The sequence below is a fragment of the Salmo salar genome, chromosome ssa11 (genome assembly GCF_905237065.1).
Source record: "Salmo salar chromosome ssa11, Ssal_v3.1, whole genome shotgun sequence".
NCBI lineage: Eukaryota > Metazoa > Chordata > Actinopteri > Salmoniformes > Salmonidae > Salmo > Salmo salar.
This window is the reverse complement of record NC_059452.1, coordinates 7821861-7844000: the sequence shown is the minus strand read 5'-3', so window position 1 is coordinate 7844000 and position 22140 is coordinate 7821861. Positions and strand designations below refer to the sequence as shown.

General features: G+C 45.2%; 2 protein-coding genes across 19 annotated transcripts in view; one reads left to right on the top strand and one right to left on the bottom strand.

The window, feature by feature from the left end:
- nav2a (neuron navigator 2a) overlaps positions 1-14590 on the top strand; it is a 221231-nt gene extending 206641 nt beyond the window's left edge. For 13 of the 18 annotated variants that reach the window (XM_045688967.1, XM_045688962.1, XM_014126312.2 and 10 more), the window contains 16 exons: positions 3235-3318; positions 3463-3586; positions 5828-6000; positions 7779-7787; positions 8570-8742; positions 8828-8981; positions 9080-9257; positions 9450-9640; positions 9789-9966; positions 10097-10332; positions 10581-10735; positions 10820-10891; positions 11148-11344; positions 11696-11814; positions 12048-12248; positions 12395-14590. In XM_045688967.1, the coding sequence (XP_045544923.1) occupies positions 3235-3318; positions 3463-3586; positions 5828-6000; positions 7779-7787; positions 8570-8742; positions 8828-8981; positions 9080-9257; positions 9450-9640; positions 9789-9966; positions 10097-10332; positions 10581-10735; positions 10820-10891; positions 11148-11344; positions 11696-11814; positions 12048-12248; positions 12395-12520 (2370 nt within the window). In that variant the 3' untranslated portion in view covers positions 12521-14590. The remainder of the gene's footprint in view (positions 1-3234; positions 3319-3462; positions 3587-5827; positions 6001-7778; positions 7788-8569; positions 8743-8827; positions 8982-9079; positions 9258-9449; positions 9641-9788; positions 9967-10096; positions 10333-10580; positions 10736-10819; positions 10892-11147; positions 11345-11695; positions 11815-12047; positions 12249-12394) is intronic. The other 5 variants (XM_045688971.1, XM_014126316.2, XM_014126297.2 and 2 more) reach the window with 1 other exon arrangement.
- Positions 14591-14696: 106 nt separating this feature from the next.
- dbx1a (developing brain homeobox 1a) lies at positions 14697-19151 on the bottom strand. The gene is made up of 4 exons (XM_014126317.2): positions 18478-19151; positions 18214-18321; positions 16382-16584; positions 14697-16205 (listed from the first exon to the last, which is right to left on the bottom strand). Exons 1-4 carry the CDS (start codon positions 18842-18844, stop codon positions 15870-15872), a joined length of 1014 nt encoding a protein of 337 aa, XP_013981792.1. The 5' UTR covers positions 18845-19151; the 3' UTR covers positions 14697-15869.
- Positions 19152-22140: the final 2989 nt, after the last annotated feature.

Sequence of the window (22140 nt, the reverse complement as noted above, 5' to 3'; positions counted from 1 at the left end):
GATGATAGTGGGGTGAACAGGCAGTGACTCGGGTGTTTGTTGTCCATGATGATCTATTTGGCCTTCCTGTGACGTCGGGTGCTGTAGGTGTCCTGGAGGGCAGGTAGTTTTTGCCCCTGGTGATGCGTTGTGCAGACCGCACCACCCTCTGGAAAGCCTTGCGGTTGAGGGCGGTGCAGTTGCCGTACCAGGCGGTGATATGGCCCGACAGGATGCTCTCAATTGTGCATCTGTAAAAGTTTGTGAGGGTTTTAGGCCTCCTGAAGTTGAAGAGGTGCTGTTGCGCCTTCTTCACCACACTGTCTGTGTGGGTGGACCATTTGTCCGTGATGTGGACTCCGAGGAACTTACAACTTTCCACCTTCTCCACTACTGTCCCGTCGATGTGGATAGGGGGGTGCTCCCTCTGCTGTTTCCTGAAGTGCATTATCATCTCCTTTGTTTCATTGACGTTGAGTGAGAGGTTGTTTGCCCTCACCTCCTCCCTGTAGGCTGTCTCGTCGTTGTTGGTAATCAAGCCCACTACTGTTGTGTCGTCTGCAAACTTGATGATTGAGTTGGAGGCGTGCATGGCCACGCAGTCATGGGTGAACAGGGAGTACAGGAAGGGGCTGAGCACGCACCTTTGTGGGGCCCCAGTGTTGAGGATCAGCAAAGTGGAGATGTTGCTTCCTACCTTCACCACCTGGGGCGGCCGTCAGAAAGTCCAGGACCCAGTTGCACAGGGTGGGGTTGAGACCCAGGGCCTCAAGCTTAATGATGAGCTTGGAGCGGTACTATGGTGGTGAATGCGGAGCTGTAGTCAATGAACAGCATTCTTACATAGGTATTCCTCTTGTCCAGATGGGATAGGGCAGTGGGATGGCGATTGCATCTTCTGTGGACCTGTTGGGGCGGTATGCAAACTGAAGTGGGTCTAGGGTGGCAGGTAAGGTGGAGGTGATATGATCCTTGACTAGTCTCTCAAACCACTTCATGATGACAGAAGTGAGTGCAATGGGGCGATAGTCATTTAGTTCAGGTACCTTTGCCTTCTTGGGTACAGGAACAATGGTGGCCGTCTTGAAGCATGTGGGGACAGCAGACTGGGATAGGGAGCGATTGAATATGTCCGTAAACATACCAGCCAGCTGGTCTGCGCGTGCTCTGAGGACGTGGCTAGGGATGCCGTCTGGTCCGGCAGCCTTGCGAGGGTTAACACAAGGAAATCGACAGCGCTTTCTAAGGTGATGATTATTTCAACGCATTTAAGATGTCACATGTACAACACATAGCCTAATAGCCTACCACATATTACGCACGGACGGAATTTTTTTTGTAAATTATACATTTTTTAAACATATTTTAGATGTCTTTGGTCCATAGTTGATCTACTCCAAAATTAAACAAATTCTATTAGTCTACTTTGAGTGTGGACTGTATTATTATGCATACTGCATGGACTGGTTACCTTGTGCTACGCTCCAAACTTTATATCCATGAGTCTGGGAGAGAACGTATAGGCCTAGTCGATGCTGTTGGTTCATTGATTTGATCGTGCAGGGTTGCTTATAGAGTAGAGTTAGCCTACAATTATGGTGTATTTGTATTTGATTTTGAATAGCCCAGTAATAAGGCATTTTTTCGAATTTCATAATAGGCTGTCACATTACCTTTTAGCTACAGAATATGATGGTTACCACTAAAAAGAGGAGGATCACAGCTTTCTACTGCTGCTATGTTTATTTTTCAGCTGCTAATATGAAGCACCTTTCCTTGATGTAAAACCTGAGTAGTCTACCCAGCGTGATTGAAACTGTGGGAAAGCGCAGCCTCCATTCACCATTCGAGTACATAAGGAGGACATGTCTTTTTTCCCCCCTGCCCTTGCTCCTGCCCATTTGATAATAGCCTATTTGAAATCTTAGTAAAGACAAGATTAAATTGAGAATAGTGAGAGCATTATCACTCGATAAGAGAAGCGCGTGAGGCAAGGAAAAGAGCGCAAGCTGTTTTTGTGACTTTTTCCAAATCGCCAATATAGTTAGATGTATTCTCATTACTGGCCTCTAACATGCCCGGGGCCCACTCTGGGTCCCAACCCATTGTTTAAGAAACCCCCGAGCTAGCTGACTATTTGTAGTAGATGATGATTCTATTGGTTTGGTACTGTGTGTGAGTTGTGGTATAAAATGGACCAGAGTGATTGGGTTTCAGGCGAGGCCATTGTGGCTGTGTTAACTGTCAATATACGTTCGATGAGAGCTGTTCTCACGTTGCTCAAAGCCAGTCTTGTATTCTATGTTCAGGTGCAGTATCTCAACTCATAGTTGTTCAAGGTCTCTGCCTCTGCCTCTCTTTTTATCACAATTAGGAGCAGTCTATCATCAACCAGATACCACCTCTCTCTGTCTCCTCACTGACTCTCCGTCCCTCGCATTCCCCTTCAACCCTCCACGCTCTCTCTCTCCACCCACCCAGACACTCTGTCTTAGCTCTTAGACCCTGGAGAGAATAGACACGGTTGTTGTGTGTGTGTGTGTGTGTGTGTGTGTGTGTGTGTGTGTGTGTGTGTGTGTGTGTGTGTAGGGGAAAAGAGGTACTCAAAGAGCCACACAGTCAATGCTGTAGCTTTAGCATTGTTAGCATCCAGCCTCTCTAGCCATGACGTCAAGCAGACCATACCCCAGAGTGGGGGCACAGAGGGCATCTGGCTCCCCCTGAACCACTACCCTTCCAGGAGGAGTAGCCCTCCGGATCAGCCCCTCAGAGGGGGACTGGGTACCCCGTCGACCAAAGCTGTAGTGTGGACACATCTATCACAGAGACGTGAGAGGATTTAAGCCAGATTTAGAGGATTTCTGGTACCGCCTTTTGAGACTTTTTAGAAGTTGTGAATCCAACAGAGTTGGCTATCATGATATGTAGCATTTGCTGTTTTTCGCTTTTTGCTTCGACTGCTAGTTTTTAATTGGAATGTAGGCTAATCGATGTACTCAATTAGCTGTTGGCTTTGAGATGAGAGAACTGCTCTTATTCGGTAACTTGGCTTGGATTCCTGCCAGTTGCTCTTGCCTTATCTACTACTAGTTCTGTCCTTGGAGCAGGTCCTCTGGGAGTACAGCTACTGTTGCTCTCATCACTCTCATGCTTTGACCATAACCGCTACTGAAGGATCTTTGGCCGTTCAAGCTAAGTTGAACTATAATATAACCTCTTTGACATTATTCTAACCTGTGTTATTTCCCTGTGCAGGCTCACCTGGTGGCAGCGTTTGAACAGAGCCTGGGTAACATGACCATCAGACTGAAGAGTCTCAGTATGACCGCTGAGCACAAGGTGAGGCATTTTCATAGCACAACGTTACGTCATTTAAGGCACAGGTGAATTATGTTCGTCTCGGCCCAAGGGAAACCAAAATATGCAAATACGATCATGCGTATGGATTTTAGATATGCGACTGTATATGTGTTTTCCTTGAAGGACTGTGAGCTGAACGAGCTGAGGAAGAACATTGAGCTGCTGAAGAAGCAGAACAACGTGGCCCAGGCTGCCATCAACGGAGTCATCAACACACCTGAACTCACCTGCAAACAGAACAGGACAGGTATGGAGAACCGAACCAAAACCATAGCAATATCTCCAACAACCTCTAACAGTTCCTTAGAGGTACAGTAGTCCCATGTGGCTCAGTTGGTAGAGCACGGTGTTTGCAATGCCAGGGTTGTGGGTTCGATTCTCACGGGGGACCAGTACGGGGGGGAAAAAATGTATGAAATGTATGCATTCACTACTGTAAGTCGCTCTGGATAAGAGCGTCTGCTAAATGACTTAAATGTAAATGCAGTAGACTCCGAGAAATGACGTTTCCGCGAGCATCACCGCAGATGCACTATATATACAAAGGTATGTGGACACCCCTTCAAATGAGTGGATTTGGCTATTTCAGCCCCACCCGCTGCTGACCGGTGTATAAAATCGAGCGCACCGCCATGCAATCTCCATAGACAAACATTGACAGTAGAATGATCTGTACTGAAGAGCTCAGTGACTTTCAACGGGGCACCGTCATAGGATGAAAATAAGAATTTGTTCTTAACTGGCTTCCTTAGTTAAACAAAGGTAACATAAAATGCCACCTTTCCAACAAGTCAGTTCGTAAACTTGCTTCCCTATTAGAGCTTCTCCGATCAACTGTAAGTGCTGTTATTGTGAAGTGGAAACGTTTAGGAGCAACAACGGCTCAACAAAGAAGTGGCAGGCCACACAAGCTGTAAAAATCGTCCGTCCTCGGTTGCAACACTCACTACCGAGTTCCAAACTCATCAGCACAAGAACTGTTTGTCGGGAGCTTCATGAAATCAAATCCAATGTATTTGTCACATAAAAAAACAAAATACTGCATAGTTCCCTAAGAGCTCGAAGCGAGGCGACCATCTCTGTCGGCACCATCGTGATGTTTTGGGTTTCCGTGGCCGAGCAGCCACACAAGCCTAACCTCGCCATGCTCAATGCCAAGCGTCGGCTGGAGTGGTGTAAAGCTCACTGCCATTGAACTCTGGAGCAGAGGAAACACGTTCTCTGGAGTGATGAATCACGCTTCGCCGTCTGACGGATGAATCTGGGTTTTGCGGATGCCAGGAGAACACTACCTGCCTGAATGCATAGTGCCAACTGTAAAGTTTGGTGGAGGAGGAATAATGGTTTGGTGCTGTTTTTCATGGTTCGGGCTAGTTCCCTTAGTTCCAGTGAAGGGAAATCTTAACACTACAGCATACAATGACATTCTAGATGATTCTGTGCTTCCAACTTTGTGGCAACAGTTTTGGGAAGGCCCTTTCCTGTTTCAGGATGGCAATACCCCCGTGCACAAAGCGAGGTACATACAGAAATTGTTTGTTGAGTTCGGTGTGGAAGAACTTAACTGGCATGCACAGAGCCCTGACATCAACCCCATCGTACACCTTTGGGATGAATTGGAATCCCAACTGTGAGCCAGGCCTAATTGCCCAACATCAGTGCCCGACCTCACTAATGCTCTTGTGGCTGAATGGAAGCAAGTCCCCGCAGCAATATTCCAAAATCTAGTGGAAAGCCTTCCCAGAAGAGTGGAGGCTGTTATAGCAGCAAAGGGGGGACCAACTCCATATTAATGCCCATGATTTTGGAATGAGATGTTCGACGAGCAGGTGTCCACATACTTTTGCGTATTACGATGAGCGAGATGCAAGACTTCTACGGGACCAAAACAGCGGAGGAGTTTAGCCTCGCACTTCAACGCTCTTAGTTGTTGAGGAAATTGACCCACTATGTCAGGGATCATCAACTACATTCAGGCTTGGCCGATTCTTTTGATTGAGGGGATGGTCAGGGGGCCAGAACATAATTACAAATCATTTGTAGACTGTAAATTGACCGCAAGAAGCACAAGCATATATAATATTAGACTTTTCAAACCTAGCTTACATTTGAATACGATCACATATATCTTTCTATTATATGTGGGAATAGTTTGGAAAAGATTTCCAAAGTGAAAATCGCTTGCGGACGATTTGCTGGTACTGTATTTGTACAGTCTGTTATGTCTCAAACTTCGCTCAGAAAACTTGGGGGCCCAGATAAAATCACCGGCGCCCTACCGGTCGGGGAACCCTGCGCAATGCTGTTCATTTTATGCATCTACGTCATATCGCTGAGTCTACCTTGAAGCTTACCCCTGGCGAAGGAAAAGGTGAAGTTAAAGACTTCCCACAATGCTGTGATACTGTATTATTTCTGAGTCTTTAAAATAAGTCTCTCTTTGTCTCTCTCAACCCCCCCCCCTCATCTCTTCTCCCCTCTTTCTCAGGTTGCGGTGGTAGTAATGGCAGCCCCCTGCAGCAGCAGCAGCCAGACCTACGGATGAGGAGACAGCACTCGTCAGACAGCGTCAGCAGCGTTGCCAGCGCAACCAGCCACTCCAGTGTGGGATCCAACATGGACGCCGACGCTAAGCACAAGAAGAAGAACAAGAAGAACTGGGTATGTACATTCGTAGACATGCAGAGGCATTCAAGCGCGCACACTCACACAGGAACTGAGTACGGTCACGATCACTCACCAACACACACCAACATATCTTATTCCAAATGGAATCTAACAACTGGTATGTAGGTTTGTCTCTGTCTCACCTGTTTCATCTCTCTCTATATATGTATTTGTGTGTTTTGTAATTCACACTCTGGGGGTCCTCTTTCTCAGGCATCTTGCACAGGGGCCAAGGTGAATGCAATGCAATTAGCTTTCCTTGTAGACTCACGTTCCTGCTCAAAAACCGTATACTGTGTAGGGAATAGTGTGTCATTTGGTATGTTACCGAGTTTTACAAGTTGTAGAGGTTCTGTGAAATAGAGAACGTCGAACACGTTCGAACATTTTCAATTCCCTGTTGATACAGGGAGTTAACGTTGCTCCGTTTCTTGTTGTGTTCCCTCTTGCTCCTTGTTGCTGACAGCTCGTGTCTTGCACGGGAGGACAGGTTGAAGACGACGACGTATGCATCCTGAGCATCCTATTTGTGCTTTGGTTACTGTAGATGCTTTTAGGCTGTGCGCCTTTTCTGTTGGTGTCTGCAGGCAACAAAATAGCGATCAACCTGAAAGCTTTCGCGTCAGGTAATTGTATGTGTACCGCTTCAGAGCTGCTCGATGGAAACGGCTCTGCTTGAGACTCTCTAAAGATACTACTAAACTCTGTTTTGTTGCCTGCGTCTACAGTATCTTGGCGAGCTGGTTGTTGCTGTAAGAGCTGCTTTACGTACCCAGTGTGTCGCTGCTGTAGTGGTTGTAGCACATCTATCTCCTAGTCAAACCTCCAGACGTGGGCTCAATTCCAATAACATTTCAGGAATTGTATTGCATTCCAATAGAGGAATTTGTTTTCCGACCGGATTTGAATTGAGTCCCGCTCTAATTGCTTTATGCTATTGGCTGCTATTGAACCTGTCTAGACCCTAGTGATTTGTGTCCCTGTCCTCTGTTCCACAGAGGTAATGACATTGAAGTGACCCTGTATACGCTGGCTTTAGCTTTGAATGTCTATATGTGTAGCTCTATAGATGTATCATACCCTACTCCTGTCCCAATCCAAGGAGTAGACTGGTGTACCGTCTATATGCATTTTCTTCGAGCGAAAGTCATGCGACGTGTTTTAGGATCTAGTGACAATAAGCTATCTTCAGATAGCCCGTGATTCGAATGTGCTTTTTGCACAGATAATGGTCCTTTGATAATATGCCAATTGGATAAGCCGTATGTGGAAGAGTGTAGTATGTAGGGCGTATGTGGTCCGTCTGTGAGGTATCATGGTAAGAAGGGTAGTGGACCGTAAATGAGCCCCCTATTAGAAGGACATCAGTCTGCACCAGTGTGGGTGTGAAGCGAATGGCCTTAGTATCTTACGTTGCAGAACAGCTGTATTCCTATTCAAGTGGACACATTTATATTTCAATTGCCTTCCATTCTGTACCGTGTTCAGAGATTCTGATGGTACAAGTTCCAGAAGTGGAGATTACGTTCCCCATTCCTAACATTTGACTTTTGACATTCCTTAGAGCATTTTCCACTTTCCCACAGTGCACTTTCTGTAGCCTCCACTGTACGCTGGCTATGTCCCTACCACTAACACACTCACACACTCCCCACTGAACCTGTGCTGTTTTGTGTGTGTGTCTCTCTCTCTCTCTCTCTCTCTCTCTCTCTCTCTCTCTCTCTCTCTCTGTCTCTCTCTGTCTTCTTCTGTGCTATCGCTTCATGTGGCAGGTCTATGAGGTAAGAGCGGATTAAAAAAAACGAAAGGCAGCTTAACCTCGAGCTAACCTTAACCTAACCCCAGCACTGTAGGTTACTAACGCAATCCCTCTCCTTCCTCTCCTGTCCTCAGTCATCCCTCTACTTTCTTCTCCAGTTGTGTTCTTTATCCTGCTTCCTCTCCCGATGTGACTTTGAGTCTGCTCTGAAACAGAAACATAATATCAGGCTCAATTCGAATGCGGTCATTTCCTAGTAATCGTGTAGCGAACATACGTCACCCTTCTCGCTGTAAATTCAAGGTACATGAAACTGATAGTCTCCACGACAGCCTTGGGTGCTCTTTTCTAGTCCTATTCACTGCAGTGTGGTCATTTCTCTCTACAGTCTACAGTGCATTATATATTTATACACACACAGTAGGTCAGGTTAGTGGACTGGGTGTATGTGACCACACACATAACACACACACACACACACATAAACACACACACACACACATACTCAATAACCACCTGACACTCACTCACGCTGACACCTCTTAGTGTTTGTGTTTAAAGCATAAGCTCAAGTCACGGCCTCCCTATAGCACTAGTCCTTTCCCGTTGCTTCTCCTTCCCTTCTTCTCTCTTTTCTTGATCTATCTCTCACTTACTCAGGCACTCTCCTCACAGCTGCCTTCCTCTGATTTCCCTTGCTCCCCGCCTGTTTTGGGAGTGTATCCTCACACTTCTCTCTCTCTCACACACACACACACACATACACTCACCCTCCACTCCTCTCTGTCTCTCTCCCGCCTGCAGTTGCGGAGCTCCTTCAAGCAGGCGTTCAGCAAGAAGAAGTCCCCTAAGTCCGCCTCGTCCCACTCTGACATAGAGGAGATGACGGACTCCTCCCTCCCCTCCTCCCCTAAACTCCCCCACAATGGATCCACAACCTCCAGCCACATGCTCAGGAATTCGCACTCCAACTCACTGTACGTATAAGGTGTGGTGTGTTTGTGTGTGTGAGTGAGTGAGAGAGAAAATGTCAAAGTTATATCATTGAGCATCTGTGTGTAGGCTGTCGGACGGTCTGGACGGTGAGGCGGAGACGGTGATGCAGCTCCGCAGCGAGCTCAGGGAGAAGGAGATGAAGCTCACGGACATACGCCTTGAGGCTCTCAGCTCGGCCCATCAGCTGGACCAGCTCAGAGAGGCCATGAACCACATGCAGGTAACACACGCTGAAACGTACGTGCATGCACACACATACACACACTCACACTGTTTTGTTGACCTGCGGTTGCTGTGGCTTCCTGTGTTTTCTCTCAGGGGGAGATAGAGAAACTGAAGGCAGAGAATGACCGTCTGAAGCTGGAGAGTACGGGGAGCAGCAGAGCCCACTCCCAGGCATCCATCTCCTCTTCGCCCCCTCACCATACACACATCCTTGCACCAGGGCCCGGCCTGTCCCAGCACAGCATCAACCTCACCGAGTCCACCAGCCTGGGTGAGAACAACATGTTTTGTTGTGGGTATCTGTACAGTTGGGTAAATGTGTGAGCGTGCGTTTTAAGTGTGTGTGCGTCTGTATTTGTGTTTGGGTATGATTGCCTTTTGAGAGTGTGTTTGCCTGATAGTTTTTGTTGTTGTGAATGGGTGTATGTGTGAGTCTCACTCTCCTCTCCCTCTCTCCTCTCAGACATGTTGTTGGATGATACAGTGGGAGATGGAGTGATGAGGAAAGAGGGACGGCACGTGAAGATAGTGGTCAGTCTGGACGAGGACCTCTCCCAGGAGGCCAGAGCTCGCCACTTCCTGATTGGCTGTATCGGTGTGAGCGGTAAAACCAAGTGGGACGTCTTGGATGGAGTGGTCCGCCGCCTCTTCAAGGTAAACAATTTGAATGAATTACTTAATTTGCGGATAAAGGTTTCATTCATTTTATTTATCTTTCCAATATCAAAATAAGTGACACAAGAAATTCATAGTGGAGTTGCGTATCACCTAACCCTTGACCTTTGCCCTCCTGCTTCTTTAGGAGTACATCACCCATGTGGACCCAGTGAGCCAGCTGGGGCTGACCTGTGACAGTGTGGAGGGATACAACATTGGGGATGTGCATCGCCATAGCAACACCGGCGTCGCTCACACCCCCGAGCTGCTTCCCTGCGGCTACCTGGTTGGAGACAGCGACACCATCAACATCAGGCTCAAAGGTATGAGCGCGTGTGTTTCTCTAAATGTCTGTGTCTCTCCTTACAATCTGGTGTGTATTGTGTTCTCTGTGTAAGTGTTTCCCTCTCTCTCTCTCTCCCTCTCTCTCTCTGCCTCTCTCTCCCTCTCTAGGTGTGAGCAGTGAGAGTGTGGACTGCCTGGTGTTTGACACTCTGATCCCCAAGCCCATGCTGCAGCGCTACGTGTCTCTGCTGAGGGAGCACCGCCGTGTCATTCTCTCTGGCCCCAGCGGCACCGGTAAAACACACCTGGCTAATCATCTGGCAAGACACCTGCTCCTGCAGGAGGGCCGACCCCTGACCCCTCACTCCGTCGTCACCTTCAACGTGGACCACAAGTCTAGCAAGGTACGTAGCTATGCCCCTGAAGCACCTTCGCCGCAGCATGGGGCACCGACTGGCGAGACGATACATTGTGTGATGTGACGATTAATTTGCCTTTTTTTTTCTGTTATATTAGACATGTGTCTTAAGAGGCAGAACTCAACAGTGGGTCTATGTTAAAGCAACTCAGTAGGGTTTTTGTGCATTGAAGAAAGACTTGATGTGTAAACCTCTCTCTCTCTCTCTCTCTTTCTTTCTTTCTTTCTCTCCAGGAATTGCGTCAGTACCTGTCAGGCCTGGCTGAGCAGTGCAGCGGGGATGGACTAGAGGCAGAGAGCCCTCTAGTGGTCATACTGGATAACCTGCACCATGTCTCCTCTCTGGGAGAGATCTTCAACGGGGTGTTCAACTGCAAATACCAATGTTGGTGAGTACACACACATGCGCGCGCACACACACAAACAATTGTGTTTATTGTAAATGTCTTGATTTTCTGTGTGTGTGTCCCCAGCCCGTACATCATCGGTACTATGAGCCAGGCCACATCCTCAGCACCCAACCTACAACTCCACCACAACTTCAGGTGGGCTAACTCAACAGCCGTAATAACACTAGATATACCAGTTGAAGATCAATAGTAACTGAAAGGAAACACAGTAAAATGTTTGAATTTGAAATGCACTTTGCATGATTCATCACTAGGTGGCAGCAACAGACTGGGCAGCAATCCACTGCACTCTCCATTCCTTCAGAATGGAAAGATGGAGTGTCTTGCTGTATTCATGAATGAGTAACTAACAATTAATTCCTCCTGTCTCTCGTTTTGCGTATGTGATCAGATGGGTGCTGTGTGCCAATCACTTGGAGCCGGTGAAGGGCTTCCTGGGTCGCTACCTGAGGAGGAAGCTGATCGAGACGGAGATCGGCAGCCGCAAGCGCGTCCTGGAGCTGGTCAAGATCATCGATTGGATCCCTCGCGTCTGGCACCACCTCAACCGCTTCCTAGAGGCACACAGCTCCTCTGACGTTACCATCGGTCGGTAGAAAGCACAACGACGTCATAAACCAGCTATATGCCCCAATCCAAAAGAAATGGAAAAGATAATCACAGTAATTTTGAGATTTGTGGCGCTTATATTTTCCATTAATTTGGGGTTTAAGGCATATAGCTGGATCTACGAAACCGATGGGGTGGGATGTGGACTAATCTTGACATTAGGCAAATTTTGTGGTCTGAGAACATCTTCATGCATGTTAATGTGCTTTGGTCACAATATTCTCAATATTCATAACCTCATCTGGCCTTAAAGCTCATTTTCCAAATGAGGATTGGAAGGAAAGGCACAGTGGCACTATTTAACATCCTTCTGACCTTTGCCTTCCCCAGGGCCACGCCTCTTCCTGTCGTGTCCCATGGACGTCGCTGGATCCAGGGTGTGGTTCACTGACCTCTGGAACTACTCCATCATCCCCTACATGCTGGAGGCAATCAGAGAGGGACTGCAGGTAGGCTATAAGTACATAAAGGCGTGCAACAGACGTGCAACACATGCATATGCATTCACACAAGCACACTAAAACATATCAGTCGCAAAGATATATATATATATATATATATATATATATATATATATATATATATATATATATATGCACACACACCCACTGTGTTACCATGTTATTATCATACCTCTACATTGATACTTACAATGCTCTCTCCCCTCCATCCGTCTCCGTAGCTGTACGGCCGTAGGTCAGCGTGGGAGGACCCAGCACGCTGGGTGATTGACAGCTACCCCTGGTCAGCCACGCCCACACCTGCTGATTGGCCCCCGCTGCTGCAGCTCCGCCCAGAAGACGTGGGCTTCGACGGTTATTCCGCCCCCAGGGAGGGCATCAGGAAGGAGCCGTCGCAGAGTGACAGCGACGCAGACCCACTGGTGAGACAAAGTGTGCGTGCACACACACATGCTCAAAACAGGTCAGGTGTGCACACAAGCAGGCACTGCAGATCCATGAGACAACACAGACACACACACACAGTCACGCTCACGCTAACCTTTGACCCCGGCGTCTCTGTCCTCAGATGAATATGCTAATGAGGCTGAAGGAAGCTGCCACTTCCTCCAGCCCTCAGAGATGCGACAGCGACTCTAACAGCAACAGTCGCCAACATGACATCCTGGACTCATCACTGGAGTCAACATTGTGATCCGACGACTCCTCCTTCCCAGTTCATGTTTTTATGTTCAGCCAATGCAACCTTTCTTTTGAATGCTCACGCCACAAAAATCAAGCCACTTTAATTGTCATATCAGGAACACGATGGGTGCAGGCAACCCAAAAGGAGAGAAGAACTGAACAACAGAAAGAGGAGTGAAACAGAAGGCTGCTGCCTCACTGTTCTATTTTTGCACCGTCATGGCCAAGCGCTCTCCTTCAGCCAATCCTCATGTACCGTTTAGACAAACAACTGACAAAACCAGAATTTTACACTGTGTATGGAGCTTCATCGTCATCGTCATTTTCCTTATCAGCATCAGTGCCATGGTCTCCTTTATTTAAGAAAACAAAGAGACTGCATCTTTGAGCCAAACCCACCACATCAACAAGCCAGGCTCCTCGCGGCTCTGCCCCAGCTGCAGTGCTCCAAACTGGGCTACAGATTGAGCTACAGGCCCTCTCCTCTGGAGCATGGTGCTGGAGGCGTCATCTTCATCATCTCCACAGAGACCAAATTCACTGGTTCCCAATGCCCCCAGTGACACACACACACCTATCACCATTCACCTGCACCTACATGTGACTCCTTTTGTCCCAAACGGGTCGCCGTAGCATAAGCTTCTTCTCCAGACGAAACTCTACTTTGGTGCTGGACTGAACTTAAAAAGATGCCTTACTTTTTTGTAACAGATTATGTGCATAGGCTACTTTTTTATTTTGTCTTTTTGGCTGTAAACTTACAGGGCTTTAAGTCGACACTCTCTTTGCGTTGTGCCTAGGCAGGTGGGCTTGTACAACGATCGTCATATCGAACACCAATGCCATGTTATTAAGAGGATATTAGGGCTTGAATAGGGAAAGGGACTTGGGCTTTAATAACATGTCATTAATTGTATTACTCCCATTGCTGAGAAGTTTGTAAAAGTTTGGATATAACTTATTAAGGACGACCTGTGAGATAGAAAAGTACATTTGGTTGGTGCTCAAAGTAAATAATCCTTTTGTAATGGATCTGTAATGAATATGGGGGAACGATTATTAAGGAATTGTTTTAATCTCTATACCTCATCTACCTTCTATACACCCCTTTGCGCCTTTGCCATGCTTGTCGTCTGTTTTGATTATGCGACGTGTAATGATTATTATTGTCATGACAAAATGTTGAGTGAATATGTAACAATGTGTATATCCTGCTTTGTTTAAAGTCATTTTACTTGAGCTCATGTTTAAAGGTACAAATGAGAGAGTACAAAATGGGAGAAGTTTAAAGATTTAGAATGGTTATGGCTTCAGGTGAGAACATAATAGATTGTTTTCTTGGCTTCAGAAATGTGTATGTTGTCCCTTTTCCTCCAAAGCTTCATCATAGGAGGGGAAGTGTGTTTTTTGGTCCCATAAGTTATTTGTTTCCGGCATCGCTTCCATTATCTTTCAATGTTCGGGTGTTCTTAGTCATCAATCCTATGCAACATTCATTTTGAACACAAAATTGAAGCCAAGCCTTATGTCAGTTCTTTAAGGTTTTTCAGCACTGCCAAGAGATGTACAGCAAGTGAAAGATTTTGTGAATCATTTTTGGGGAGCTGGTACAGTCTTTGTTCATTTACAAATCAAATTTGTGTCTGTACGCTTGGAGGCGGTTTCTTGTCATAGTAAATGCAAGCACAAAAAAAACCCATATGTATGTGTTTGTCAGTCTGTATATCCACTTGTGAAAACTCTGCTCGCTTTGAGAAGTTTGGATGGTGAAACGAATGTCGCTGTTGAATTCACGTGTTCTTAAAACTCAATGAATGTGTAGAATTCTATGCTATGTAAAATATATATATGTAACATAAGTGTAAATACGTGATTACCTTGCAACGTTTTGATGACTTTTCTAGCCAATTTGTAACTACTTGAAAATCAGTATTTTGTGTACAGTCTCTTTTGCATCGGAGCAGGTGTGGAGTTTATCATCAATGTTCTCTCCAGGGCTTGGAGAGCTGATTCTCAAGGTCACTGTACTAGTCTTAAGTTATTTGTGATTCAATAAAAAAAAATCATGGTTATTTATTAATTAATGCAGTGTGACTTTCTTATCAATTATGGCTCTCTATGAACATAAACCTGTCTATATATTTTGTTTTTTTTGGTGTTGTCAATTTCCACTTTAACAGAAGTTATATCATGTAACTGTTACATTTTATTTGGTATTTGTACAAAACATAGTGAAATATTAACATATATACACACAATACATTGAAATATTAACACATATATATACACACACAATACATTGAATTAACAAATTCGTATAAATTATGCACGAAATTTCTACACTTTTCAATAAAAACTCTAAGTAGTCCATGTAATTTAATTTTCTTGGCATAAAATGTCCATACAAATAGTTGTACAAAATACTGTACAATTGAAAGAGCTGTGCAAAACAGCAAATCATTTCTAAGTATAATCTATAAACAGGGACAGTTCCAGGCATAAGCGATATAAGTGGTCGCTTAGGGCCCACGGCCACTAGGGCCCCCCCATATTTTTTTGAAAACTCAGTCAGGTTGTCAACTTACTGTTGAGAGTTAGAATACACAAGATGCAAGTTTTAAATTTGGTTGTGCATCGGCTGCTTTTCTCATGTTTTGTCTGTCACTGACAGTCACTCAATTAGCCATTCCTGCAAACAATTTTTAGATTGGTAAATTAGTCTAGCCAGTTATCAAAACTTGTAGAAAATCATGGCCGAATACTGACCGGGCCCAGGGCCCCATTCATTTTGTTAGTCACTCTCACTCAGATTTCATTAACATGACATGTCATGGCAAAATGAGTGGAACTGAATGACATCACATTTCAACATTTTCTCTCTGCACCATGGCAAAATGTGTAGAACTGTAGAAAACTTGCTTTAAAACGGCAAAAATGTTTCTCAGCCCCATGGCAAAATGAGTAGAATTGCATGAAATGTATAATAAAATTGCAACATTTTCTTTCCACCCCATGGTAAAATATATAGAACTGCTGAAAACTTGCTTTAAAGCTGCAACATTTTCCATATGCCACATGGCAAAATGTGTAGAATTGAAGGAAATTGACTTTAAAACTCTGCTGTCAAAGGCAAGAGCAGGCCCTTCCTATAAAATAAACCCTGCGGTTATATTAAAAAGAAATAATCATGGATATAGCTTAAATTGTTTGGACAAAAGTTCATTGTTTTAAAAAATGGTGGAACATGAAGAAAAATACATTTCTTCTTAGTTGGGTCTAAATGAAGGGATATAGCCTCTGGTAAACCTGGTCACGCAGGTACAGTTAATCTGTGGATAACCATTTTATAAACAAATACATTATGAAACTGTGATCTCTTCTTCATCCGATTCTGAGAATTCCGAGTGCTTGCTGGAGAGAGATGGCGACGAGAGGTTCGATCCGGCGCTGTTAGACAACTCGCGCCCCGCCGCGGGGGAACGGCAAAGGCCAGGCGCGCCTCTAGCACCGAATGGGTCCTCTTCCGTCTCGTCGTCCTCTTCCTCCGCGGAGGACTTCTTGCCGACGTCGCTGAGGTCTGGGTGTGGGTTCGTTTTAGTGGGCAGGGTCTGCTCGCGACAACCTCCTGACGACAGGAGCTCCCTCTCTTTAGAGTTCCTCCACTTCATTCTGCGGTTCTGGAACCAGATTTTAACCTGGCGAAGAAGGAATAGTATAGCCAGTTAGTTCAGTTTCACTTTGTAGAGGTTGACTTTATTACAGAGTTTCAATAATACAAACAGAATCAACTTTAGCATGCATATGCGTTAGAGTAAATACACGCGTATTAACGCACAGCTTCCCCTTGGGCAAATCAAAGTGAATGATTTACCTGTGAGTCTTTGAGACCGAGCTTTGAGGCCAGCTTCTTTCTGTCTGGTTTGCTGATGTACTTCTGTTTCTGGAACATCTTCTCCAGAGCTTTGCGCTGCACGTCAGAGAACACCGCCCGTCTGAGCATCCCTCTCCTCGGCTTTCCTCTGTTGGCCAGTGGCCAAGAGAAGGTCCCGGGGATGGGCACGATCGATGAAGATGCTGTAGAAGAAGTGGGGGAAACGTTAATTCAACAAATAAACACTGTTCATTCATAAAAGCACGCCAAAACGTCTAGTTTAAGCCTATTGCTACGTTAACATCGGTCCCCTGGAAGGCTATTTCTTTAGCCAACTAGCCTACTTTTTTTTTTTTTTTTACACTCGTCTACAAACTTTGCAATCTGTTATGATTGAATATGCTTCCCCCCTTTGCCCGCGGAATACGTCTCCTTTTTGAGTGAAATGGCACGAGGTGACTAATTAGCACATTGGTCGGTCCCCAGCCGCATTGGTATGGTAAGGAGGCAGCGTATCCTTTAAGGGACCCCGCGAGGACGGATAGAGGAGTTAATAAACCGTGAACGGTAATTGTGTAGTAATGAACTAACGCAGAAAAGACTTTGGACAGGCTGCGAATGCCATATATTATCGCAACAAAAGGAGATTTACACTTTCAAACTAAACACCACTGCATACCTGAATACTGATGCCGAGGGGCCCAGGGTGCATTTGTTCTGCCCTCAAATCATTTTCATTAAATGAACACGAACAGCTATTCAGGCCGCTCGAGCTGTTTTCTGAAGGTATTCAGCGCATCCCATGAAAAGACTCCCAAACTCCCATTATGATTCGTCTGAATGAAAGCACGGACTAGCGACTTTATAGACTTTTCTAAGAGATTATTATTTATCTCGTCCTGTTGATTGGCCCCAGAGTTTAAAAAACTGAGAGACGAAGGAGGACGTTAAGGCATGGTGTGCTTTTCAGGTCAGGGATATAGTAAAAACACTGAACATTTGTAATGTGCACTGATTAGACTATTGTTCATACAAAGAAGAATTATTTACACGCCACTGAATTATTGCACACTTGCACATGTATGCCTATCTATAAGCCTACCATGTATTGACAAATACCTTGGGCTAAGACCACCTTAATGTCCACAACTCCTGGTTGCACTTCCCATAATCAGGCACAACAACGAGCTATGTGGTCTTGTGAGAATACTGAAAGCTATGAATGGCGCCTAATAGGGAAATTAGTGTATGACTGGTCCACGCCTCTTGCCCGCCTGGTAGAAGTCACTCTGGGGTGCGTGGGTGGCTTGCGCAGGGGGGAGCTGACCAAATTGGTTATGGTGCTGAAAGCATTGTTGGCAGCCAGTGGCCCAGTGCCCCTGCCCTGTGGGAAAACGCGGGACATTGCGGAGGAGACACCAAAATGGCCTTAATGCATGAGACCGTGGGGGGACGAGACCGAACCGCAGCCCGTCTCGAAATGAAACCGTGATGATTCCGGATAATTGGTTAACTCGCGGTTGGGGAAAAGAGGGCTATGTTAGCGACCAGTGCGCTCAGTGCAAATGGAACCAATTCCACACCCACTCTGAAAGCACTGAAAAGTTCACAAGCTAAGTTTCGCAATGATATGCGTGCCTATACAGGGCATGTGCAAAAAGGTGCAACTTTCAGAGCTTTGCAGAAAGCATTCAAAGCATTATTTGGAAAAGTCGTTCAATAAAACATTTTGATATGAAAAGTTCTGAACGTTGTCCCGGTCGAGGGGTGAGTGTCAACTGTGCGCAAAGTGCAATTCAACGGTGTCTGAGCGTGCATGATTAGTTCTTTACCTGGGAAATATGTAGACCTGAAGAAAGCGGGGTGGAAGGATCCGTCGAAGTAGGGGAGAGAGAAGGCTTTGGGGTGCATACTGTGGTGGATGGCGGGGGGCAACGATGCTGTAGAGGAAAATACCATGTGTCAAGGAACGCCAACAATCAAGGCAACACTCATGAAGAGACAAACATGTTTTATCTGTTTTACAATATGCTTAAGTGTAAGAAACTGCTAAAAGTACCAATTAGAAAGAAGGTCAAACTTTTTTTCACACTCACCGGTCTTTGGTGATGGTGCAAGGATTGCGCTGACTCCAAACTTAAGATATGTTGGATCTTTACTGCTCGGTTGTGACGTTTTCGGCGAGCATGATTCACGCCTCAAGGCAGTTGGAGAGACGATGCGCTCCAGTGGCATGGCACTGAAGGACATGGTGGTGGTGGTTGTCGCCGGGGAGACGCTTGTTGGGGGGAGCGTCCGTCTGAGGTGGTACCCCGCCGGCCTGCTTATCCGCAGCAGGTCCTCAACTAGGAAGCTGGAATGGGTTGGAAATGCGTTCTGCAGGGACTGGTGTACAGGCAAGGAGGCGGAGGGGCGGTAAAGGCCTGGGTACATCGCATTAGGCGCAAGGATGCTTGGGATCATCTTGGTCCCGTCTGTAGTATAACGCAACACGAAACGATCTGTTGAAATACTCCGTCAAGAACAAATGAGGATCTGATAGGTTCCAATCTGAATGACTAGCTTTACTCCTCTGGCCCCTCTACTCTGGGGAAGGCGTTTTATAGCAGGCTGCCCCAAAGATCCTTTCAGAACTGTCAGCCTCAACAATGAGGTTCAACAAAGTTCTCTACATGGGTCGCTTTCAAGCGCCGTGCCGGGAGCGCTGATTGGCCAGAGAGTGCAATTTATGATTGGATTAGACTTCATAAGCAAGGAACACACAATGTCCCTTCCACAAAAGAGGCATAGTCATCAATTTTGCATATTGACCACGTTCCATTGAGGCTCTGCAATTGGGTTTTGTTTAGTGGAGACGCACGCAGGCTAATTAAAAAGCAATCCTAAAAGATTCAAACATAATTTGGGGCTTCTGAATGAGGGCTTAACCAGAAGAAGCAGCGATATTTATTCAGATCCCCTGCTGTGTTTTAATAGATCAAAAGTTCTAATGAAAGCTACATCCCACTAAAAATAATACTACAATAACTCGATCATAACGACGACAGCAACAGCAAAACATTCGTATTACAACAACAATGATAATAAATAAATATCGCATGAATATTGCAATGATGCATCAATAATATAGGCTATGAATAGTGACAATTATTCTCACAATCATGATAGCAAAGATAGGCTAAGTCTAATCGCCATGGTTTCATTTAGCATCCTTTATAACTAGCCTACTTTAAAGTGTGGATTTATTTAGGAATATGTGGATTGGGTAAAATGTAAATTGGCTTCGTGTTTCATCGGATTCTCAACACTCAATCTGGACCTCGTCATGGAATAATGTCTTAAACGGATTTCTGCTCTAGGAACGCTTTAACAGATGTGTTAAATATCACGGGCTGTGCAAAGTCTTCATTCGGTGCGCCAGACCCAGACCCACTGCACATTTGAGCGCAGAGGAGAAGTGTGCGGCCCTAACCGCGGACTGCTGATCCTGTTAACCATGAACTAACTGTCACCCTCAGCTGCCATGGCGCCCCTCTCTCCCTTTCTCTCCCTCGCCTTCAAAAAGCCCTACTGGAATAAAAGCTTTATTTCTATAGACGTGGTTTGTTCTGCTGTTTTAACCAGCTGAATAAAAGTGCATCTGTGATTTGATTTAAAACGCATTCATATGAGCGCACATTGAAAGCTGGTATAAAACTCACATTAAAGCGGGATTTGAGCCTGTTACCGTCGCGTTTAGTCTGCTCTGTCTTTAAACAGGCATTAGCGTTAAACAAAATCCATTTCCAAACCGAAATTCATTAATGTTACCGTCGCGTTTAGTCTGCTCTGTCTTTAACCAGGCATTAGCGTTAAACAAAATCCATTTCCAAACCGAAATTCATTAATGTTACCGTCGCGTTTAGTCTGCTCTGTCTTTAACCAGGCATTAGCGTTAAACAAAATCCATTTCCAAACCAAAATTAATTCATGCTACTGTTTTTTTGTGTGCCGAAATAGTGTATAGGCTAAAATAGTAAGCATATTCTAACAATGTCAAACGAATAGTTTAGGGAAAACTAAAACATAGCCAAGTGTCAAAAAGCCTAAGCTTGTAAGACGCATTTGTTTTTAAAAAACAAAACAAAAATATCGGCTAACGAAATAAAATAACATATCAGGGAATGGAAATAGGATACCTAGTCAGTTGCACAACTCACTGCATTCGACCTACCAGAAATGTTTAATTCATATTAGCCTAAATATATTCTTATCAAGTTAGGCTATAATTTGCTTTCAGGACAAACAAGGTTAAAGAGATTTTTTTAAAGCATAAAAAAAACCAACGAAAAACGAATGTTATGTTAGTTTCTACTTTCTTGCCTCATAATTCAATGCATTCTTTTAAGCACGTGATTTTTAATGTAGCCTACGTTTAATCGACATTACAGCTATTATATTTAGCCTATGTTTGGTATAAATGTTATTCGAGTAATGATAGCCTAAGTGGTTAAACATCGATCGAATGTAAAAGTGATCACAATCGGTGAATTAAAACGGAACGCCTCCGTGAAATGATTCCCTTGTGAAAGAAAGTGAACGCTTATCAGACGTGCGTTGGCCTTTCCGCGTGGCTCAAAAGAAAGGTCTGCGCCGGTAAACCCCCCCCCCCCTCCCCACCCCAAAAAAAGAAAGCCTCCGGTAACAGCAAAAGTAACTACACCTTCAAAGCTTTTTTATGAGCCTATATTTCTTTCATTTGCTCCAAAAATCCTCCCTTTGTGACTGCAAGCAGATGGTTTGCAGGAAGCCTCGATCACCGAAACTAATTTCTACTAGCTTTGCAAGCTTGCCACGTCTTGGCCTCTTTTACCAAACAGAGCAAAAACAGCTGGCTCCGGCTGAATTAATGCCATTAAAAGCACATCTCTAAAATATTACAGGACCCACCACCCTCCCCCCGCTGTGTCCCACCCTCGAATTGACACTGGACAGACTGCTTCTGCATTGAAACGGAAAAGGGGTCTAGTGAAAGACCCGGACCTCAGGTCCTTAACGCTGCCTCCACATCTCAAAACAATTTACTAAATAGATTAACTTAACCATTGTCTTGTGTCACTTTCTGCGTCGTTAAGTGAATGGGTTGAGTAAATATGTTACCCATGCATGAACGCTTCTGTATGGCCCGTTACATTGTGTCCAGGGTCCGACAGGTGGTTAGCTGTTTATTATTCTACCATTATTTGTTGGTGACGTCAAGGAAAATGAACTTTTCAGCTTGCTCTGACTGGTACGCATTCTCCCGAATGACACCAGTCATCTATCTTACCGCTCTTTAGTGTCTCACGACGAGGTGTCCCGTTTCATTTTCAAAGTGGGGGAATTCTCCATTTCATTACTGCATTATAGGCCTATAAATTCGCCCTAGGGGAACATTTATTTCACTCTTTCAAGAAGAATGAAGATGGTGTGACAATGATCCAAAATTATATCCGTCTTCTACAAAAAAAGTACCCGGTCTACTCTATACATAACTGCAGATAAAGAAGTGATTATAAACACAACAGCCCCATAGACATAATATGCTACCCTTTCTTAAACCAGCTCTGAAAACAGCCCAAACACCACAAAGACTAGGTTACGCACAGCGGTTTGTTGACTTTCATTGCGTATCCAACGACTGTACATTTCAATTGACTCGTCAATGTCCTTTAGCCTAACTACAATGCGGCTGTGTATGGACTGTAGACAGGCTCTCCGGTGAGGGCTACGCTAACCTT